The sequence below is a fragment of the Protobothrops mucrosquamatus genome, unplaced genomic scaffold, assembly GCF_001527695.2.
Source record: "Protobothrops mucrosquamatus isolate PMUCROS unplaced genomic scaffold, P.Mucros_1.0 scaffold6645, whole genome shotgun sequence".
Lineage (NCBI taxonomy): Eukaryota > Metazoa > Chordata > Lepidosauria > Squamata > Viperidae > Protobothrops > Protobothrops mucrosquamatus.
This window is the reverse complement of record NW_015392465.1, coordinates 16,710-24,025: the sequence shown is the minus strand read 5'-3', so window position 1 is coordinate 24,025 and position 7,316 is coordinate 16,710. Positions and strand designations below refer to the sequence as shown.

The 7,316-nt window shown below is 43.3% G+C and overlaps 1 protein-coding gene across 1 annotated transcript in view; it reads right to left on the bottom strand.

Moving 5' to 3' along the window:
• LOC107300311 (phosphofurin acidic cluster sorting protein 1-like) overlaps positions 1–7,316 on the bottom strand; it is a gene marked incomplete at its 5' end in the record, with an annotated part of 24,807 nt that overhangs the window by 9,077 nt on the left and 8,414 nt on the right. The window contains 10 exons of the mRNA XM_015829646.2: positions 31–133; positions 455–565; positions 1,108–1,262; positions 3,371–3,477; positions 3,706–3,810; positions 4,372–4,510; positions 5,654–5,769; positions 5,865–5,942; positions 6,716–6,809; positions 6,878–6,969. Of these exons, the coding sequence (XP_015685132.2) occupies positions 31–133; positions 455–565; positions 1,108–1,262; positions 3,371–3,477; positions 3,706–3,810; positions 4,372–4,510; positions 5,654–5,769; positions 5,865–5,942; positions 6,716–6,809; positions 6,878–6,969 (1,100 nt within the window). The remainder of the gene's footprint in view (positions 1–30; positions 134–454; positions 566–1,107; positions 1,263–3,370; positions 3,478–3,705; positions 3,811–4,371; positions 4,511–5,653; positions 5,770–5,864; positions 5,943–6,715; positions 6,810–6,877; positions 6,970–7,316) is intronic.

The window sequence follows — 7,316 nt, the reverse complement described above, 5'->3', positions numbered from 1 at the left end:
ACCGTCCTGAAGCTTTGATCGGGAACTCACAATTTGTGTTTGCAGGTCAACATGGCCTCCGCCACAGGCAGCTGGTGAGTGACGTTGGCTCCGTTCACGTACTGGGTGATCCGGCCCACCACATCCAGGGGGTCTGAGGAAAAAGAACGGATCACGATGATGGAAGAGGAAACCTGGAGCCTCTATTTCCCTTTCCGGGCTCCCAGGTCCCTGCAAAGGTTGATGGGATGGGATGTAGCGAGGGGTGGGATTCTCCAGGAGGGAGGGGGAAACCCCAGAAGAGTAAGAGGCAACTCAGCCTGGACTCAGGGAGGCAACCAAATCATTTTGGGGCCTCCTACGCTGAATTTGACTCAAATGTTCCCGGAACAAGAATCCGAGTGGGGTGAGACTGGAGCGAAAGGGATGAAAAAGAGATTTCGGCCAAGAGAAGCTCATCAGAGCATCTTCTTACCTACTGCAGGTGGTTCAGGCTTGCTGAAGAGATCACGCCAAGAGGTGTCTAAAAACATATTGCTGTATCTGCTGTCCACGGAGCCCATGTATTTAGCGACCGGGTGAGATCCTGGCGGAGAAACGCAAGGAGGTTTATATCAACCAAAGGGCGGGCAGAGACGGAGAAAAAACGAAAATCGCAAGGGTGTTTCCTGATCGGAAAAAAAAATAAAATTCTCGATCGAAGCAAAGAGCGGAAGCAGAACGCCCATTTGGCATTTAGTCCTCGTTTAGTGACCATATGGTTTAGTAAGGGTTCGCCGTTACGGCAGGGATGAAAAAGTCAACTTGGCCACCAAGCCTTGCATTTGATAACCTTCGCGGGTCTGTACAGCAAAGGAAGACTTGGATTGTAAGTGCAACTGCTTTGCTTAATGGCCAAGCTGTGGTCACTAAATGAGGACTACCTGCAATCGGAGAAAAGTCGGGTAAATTTTCCGAGTTGGGGCCGACGGAACCGTCTCCTCTCGTTGACGGCACTTATTTTGGGATGATCGGCAGCCTCGGAGAAGCGACAGATCCAAGATCCCAGATCCCAGAGCAAATCTTTTTGTCACCACCCTGATCTCCAACCCTGATTTTAGCAGCCACCAGCCACGATTCTGTTAGTACCTAGAGGGATGATGAGGAACCTCATGTGGTTCAGCCAATCCGACGTCTTGTTTGCCAGCTGCTTCACGAAAAACCTCAAAATGGCGCTGAGATAGCTTTGGCCCCCGACCGACACCACCTTCACCGGACGGGGCATGGAGGAATTACAATTGCAACTGGAGACAGAGAGAAAGGGGAAAAAAAGTGTGTGTGTGTCAGGAGACTGGGTGCCTGGCTTGGCTTCTGGGGAGCTTCACAAGTGCTGGCAGACTCTTGATTTAAAGACCCTCCTGTAGGGGGGGAACCCAACGTGACGGGTCTGTGCAAGGGACTGCATCGGTGTGCCTGCCACTTTGAGAGGCGCGGTGCTCTTTTTGTATTTTTAGGGTCACAATGGAGAGGCAGGAACCCCCCCCCCTCTTTGAAATGGGAGAAACTGGGGGTCCCTGGCATCCCATAAGCCACATCCTGGTTCTGTTCCCCCTTTCACTTATTCAAGGCAGCTAAATAATGATCTGGAAAACAGATTCCGTCAAAGCTTCCAGGAGGGCGTCTTAAGCGCGCGACCGTGGAGTTCACGAGGAATGGCCACTAGAGGGCGCTCCAGAGCTGGAAGAAGGTACCCAAATCTCAAGGTTGATAGATAAGGTAAGGTAAGGTAAGATATAAGATAAGATAAGATATAAGATAAGATATAAGATAAGACATAGGATAAAAGATATAAGATATAAGATAGATATAAGAGATAAGATAAGGTAAGGTAAGGTAAGATTTAAGATAAGATATTAGATAAGATATAAGATAAGAGATATAAGATAGATATAAGAGATAAGATAAGATAAGATAAGATTTAAGATAAGATATAATATAAGATAAGATAAGATATAAGATAAAAGATATAAGATAGATATAAGAGATAAGATAAGATTTAAGATAAGATAGAAGATAAGACATAAGATAAGATAAGATATGAGATAAGACATAAGATAAAAGATAGATATAAGAGATAAGCTAAGCTAAGCTAAGCTAAGCTAAGCTAAGCTAAGCTAAGCTAACCTTTATTGTCATTTTTTTTTACTGTGGGCACAACGGCACACATCAAAAAGGAAATTTAGTTGACCGCTCTCAAAGTGAAACACATACATGACACACACCTAAACATACTATATACAACATATAGCGGCATCTTAGTGGATCTGCAAACCTGGCATCAAAAGAAAACCCGGGGAGTCGTCGAATTATAGATGTCGGTTTAGCGGGGAGGGATGGATGGATGGATGAGAGAGAGAGAGAGATATGATAGATTACATGAAAGATAATTAGATAGAAATAAAGACAATTATAGATAGAAACATGGATAGAGATAATTAGATGTATAGTGATAAGTAGGTGTATGTAGAGATAATTGGATGTAAGAGATAGATGAGAGAAAACTGGATATAGATTAGATCACGGATAATTAGAGACCAGAGATAATCACAGATAGAAATATGGATAGAGATATAAATATACAGGTAACTACGGCAGATCCATACTGTATATAGAGGTAATTTGATGTAGATAATTAGAGATAGGTAGGTAGGTAGGTAGGTAGGTAGATAGATAGATGATAGAGATAGCTAGATAGATGATATAGATAGATGAGATAGCTAGATAGCGAGAGAGAGAAAAAGAGAGAGAGGTAGATAGATAGATAGATAGATAGATAGATAGATAGATAGATAGATAGATAGTGATAGAAGGATATAGATGACAGATAGCTAGATAGTGAGAGAGAGAGAAAAAGAGATAGATAGATAGATAGATAGATAGATAGATAGATAGATAGATAGATAGACAGACAGACAGACAGATAGATAGATAGATAGATAGATAGATAGATAGATAGATAGATAGATAGATAGATAGATAGATAGTTAGAAAGATAGATGTTGGATAGATAAATATAGATAGACAGATGATAGATAGAAGACAGACAGACAGATAGATAATGATAGATAGATGTTGGATATAGATGATAGATGATTGATAGATAGGTACATAGATAGATGATAGAGATGATAGACAGACAGACAAAGATTAGACAGACAGACAGACAGACTGATGTAGGGATCTGAAGTCCAACCTCTCTTTGCAAGAGAGAGAAAACCTTCAATTGAGGCCGCGATGTTCTCTGCTATCTATTCTTCTAAAAACTACAGTCACCAGAATCTAGCTTTCTTGCCCCCCACTGCGAGAGGCACAACATCCAGGCAAATGATCCAAAAAGCTGTTGTGAACTCACTATCTCTGGATTCTGGTGAGCAGCGCAGAGAGGACGGCTTGCACTTCCACCGTGGAGCAGGTACAAACCACGGGCTTCTTCTGATCCTGCAGGAGATCGGCGACGTACTAGAAATAAAAGCAAGGATGCAGTCAGGCCAGGACGGGATGTGGCTTTGGGCTGGTTGCACACACGGCCTGTACACAGCAACAGACTTCCAGGTCTTTGTATTTGAGAAGCAGAATTGCGCTTCTCAAATAAAGGTCATGAAATAATAATTTGCCAAACCACGGTCAACATTTGCTGGCTGGAAACTGGGTTGTTGTCAAGAGATACAGGGAGAACCAGCAGCTTACCTGGCCTTGCCAGTCCACGGCATTCACCAGGATCACGTTTTCGGGCAGCGCGGCATCCGATATGAGGATCTGATTCAACTGGTCGTAAACCACCTTTCGGGGAATCTGGTGGAGACAAGCGAGCAAGTTTTGAAGGCAACTCAACTCAACTAGTCAACTCAACTCAATGCAAGGCAAGTTAAGCCATTCATCTCAACTCAACACAATGAAAGGCAAGGCAACTCAACTCAACAAGTCAACTCAACTCAAGGCAAGTTAAGCCATTCAGCTCAACTAAACTCAGCACAATGAAAGGCAAGGCAACTCAACTCAACAAGTCAACTCAACGCAAGGCAGGTTAAGCCAACTCAACTCAACACAATGAAAAGGCAACTCAACTCAACCAGTCAACTCTATGCAAGGCAAGTTAAGCCAACTCAACTCAACTCAAGACAACTCAGCCACTGATCAGATCCCGAAGAACATTTCCTCATTCCAAGATGAAACCAGGGGTGTTCAGCCCAGCGAAGCATATTCCCCCCTCTCCCATTCTTACCCCAACTGAAGGTTACCATCCCATGATTCAAAAGAGGAAGTTAATTCTGTTCCTACCACCATCATTCTTTCTCCCCAAATCCACCAAAGGGGGACTGAGCCACAGCAAGGGAGATCGTAGTCGTAGCTCACCTGCGTACTGTGACCTAAGTCTGGGGACCTTTCACTGTCGGAACTGTTGGTCCTTTCGCTCAGTGGCTTGGAAAGCTGACGTTCCTTGAGCGGGGTGCTGCGTTTCTGACGAGGGGTGTGCACGGTGCTGTCCATTTTGCTGTCACCGGGACAAGAACGATGGTAATTAATAAATTTAGCGCAGTAAAACCCAGGTAAGATAATCAAAGTGATACCATAGCTGGCCGATGTTGCTTCTCCTTGACGCTAAAGCCCAAAACAGGAATTCCTCGACTTACAATCATTTGTTTAGCGACAGTTCGAAGTCACATCAGCCCTGAAAAAAGGGACTTACGAAATGGAAATTGCCAACCAATTCGTAGTGCTTGGGTATGGTTAGGAGGGCACTGACTTTTCTAGGCTGCCCTATCTATCTTTCCTGGTAAAATACATGGGAAAATCCCATTGGAGGAAAATCCCACTTAGGGTTAGGTCGCCATGAACTCATAGAGCAAAATGGACATCGCCAACAAATTTGGAGTGCTTGGGTATGGTTAGGTGGGCACTGACTTTTCTAGGCTGCCCTATAAATGTTTCCTGGTAAAATACATGGGAAAATCCCATTGGAGGAAAGTTCTCCTACTTGAGCAGGGGGCTGGACTAGAAGATCTCCAAGGTCCCAGATTCTATTCTATTCTATTCTATTCTATTCTATTCTATTCTATTCTATTCTATTCTATTCTATTCTATTCTATTCTATTCTTCCCTTCCATTCTGCATTCTCTATTCTATTCTATTCTATTCTATTCTATACTTCTTATTCTATTCTATTCATTCCTTATTCTATTCTATTCTATTCTATTTTCTATTCTATTCTATTCTATTATTTTTTCTCTATTCTATTCTATTCTATTTACTATTCTATTCTATTCTATTATTTTATCTCTATTCTATTCTATTCTATTCTATTCTATTCTATTCTATTCTATTCTATTCTACTCTATTCTATTCTATTCTATTCTATTCTATTCTATTCTTCCATTCTGCATTCTCTATTCTATTCTATTCTATTCTATTCTATTCTATTCTATTCTATTCTATTCTATTCTATTCTATTCTATTCTATCCGCAGCCCTTAGCAAACCGGGACCAAAAAGCTCTTTAAAACTGGGCATGACTCACTTTCTAGCCACCCTGCTTAGTGACGGAAACTCTCATCCCAACGGTGGCGGCAGAGCCGAGGACAACCTGTCGTGCCGCAGATGAAAAATTGGCAAAGGAATCCAACCCAGTGTTTCCTTACCTAGGCGAGGCTATGCTTTGAAGGTCCCCCTTGCTGGTTTTCATCGGCGTCTTGACTTTCTCTGGAATAAGTAAGGTGGTGGATAGGTCCCCGTAAGCGTCCTGCTCGTTCCCCTCCTAGAGAAACGGGGGAAAAGATGCATTGCAGGGCTGATTTTTCTCTCCCCACCCCTCCCTCCAAAAAAGGGAATCTGCTACTTCCTAGCGCTCACCTGCATGTCTGTTTCGTTCACGCTGTCATCGGTTTTGGTCCGATTCGGTTTGAGTTTGTCTCCGGAAGAAGCTTCGATCTGGATCGGCCGTGGAAGAGGGGGGGGAAAAAGGGGGGGTATGAAAATACAAACAAACCACATATCCAGAAGAGGGCAAATAATGATGATGATGATGATGATGATGATGATGATGATGATGATGATGGAAGGGACCTTAGGGGTCATCTAGTCCGACCCCCTGCTCAGGCAGGAAACCCTATCCCATTTCAGACACATGGCTGTCCAATCTCTTCTTAAAAGAAAAGTAAGATAGCAGCTTTCCAGTATCTCAGGGGCTGCCCAAAAGAAGAAGTAGTCAAGCTATTCTCCAAAACCACCTGAAGGCAGGACAAGAAGCGACGGATGGAAACTCATCAAAGAGAGAAGCAACCTGGAACTAAGGAGAAACTTCCTAACAGTGAGAACAATTAACCAGTGGAACAACCTGCCTCCAGAAGCGGTGAGTGCTCCAACACTGGAGGTTTTGAAGAAGAGACTGGACAGGCATTGGTCTGAAATGGTATAGGGTTTCCTGCCTGAGCAGGAGGTTGGACTAGATGACCTCCAAGGTCCCAACTTTATTATTATTATTATTATAAATCCCTTTTTCCAGTGTCGTCGTAACTTCGAACTGTCACTAAATGAATAGTCGTAAGTCGAGAGGACTGCCTGTATAATCTCATACTGTGCTGTGTTGTAGGAAAATGTATTTCGTTCTCCTGTCGGAATTGAAATTCACTGTCGTTTCTAACGCTCGGAGGTCTGTTTTTCTGCAATATTTTTTTTTTTTATTTTATTTTCTTACGACTTACCGGGCTGCTGGCGTCTTTGCCAAGACTTCCTTTACTGTTCAGGCTTCCGATTTCCGTCTGGGAGCTTGACTGGGACATTCCTTCAAAGAAAGGCCTGGAAAACGACAATGCGGTGATCATTATTAGGATTAAATGAATTTATAACAGCTGCCCAGCTGATACACTGGGCGCCTTTGGGAGGTTCCCAGCTGTTTATGGTTTTCTACGAGCCCTTTTATATTTATTTTACTTGTTCGGTCTGGAAGGCTATATGTCTAAAATTGAAAGGGGCTTCTGGACAAGAATAAAGAAAGGCTTATAAATGTATTTAAAAGGGAGGGGGGGAAGTGAACTGGGAAAGGGTACTGGGTGAGAGTCTCGGGCCAGGAACGGAAGGTTTCGGGGTCCTTCAGATCCCTGCCCGTTCCATACGAACCCAAAGTTGGACCCCAAACTTTACACTGGGAAAATGCCATCCTCATCAATTTCCCCAAGAACAGAAGAGATTTTTCCAAGGAAAAGTTTGGAAGGGTTAAAAAAAAAAAAAAATCTCCCTAGAAATTCTAGAGCAGGGGTCTCCCAACTTGGCCCTTTGATGACTTGTGGACTTCAACTCCCAGAA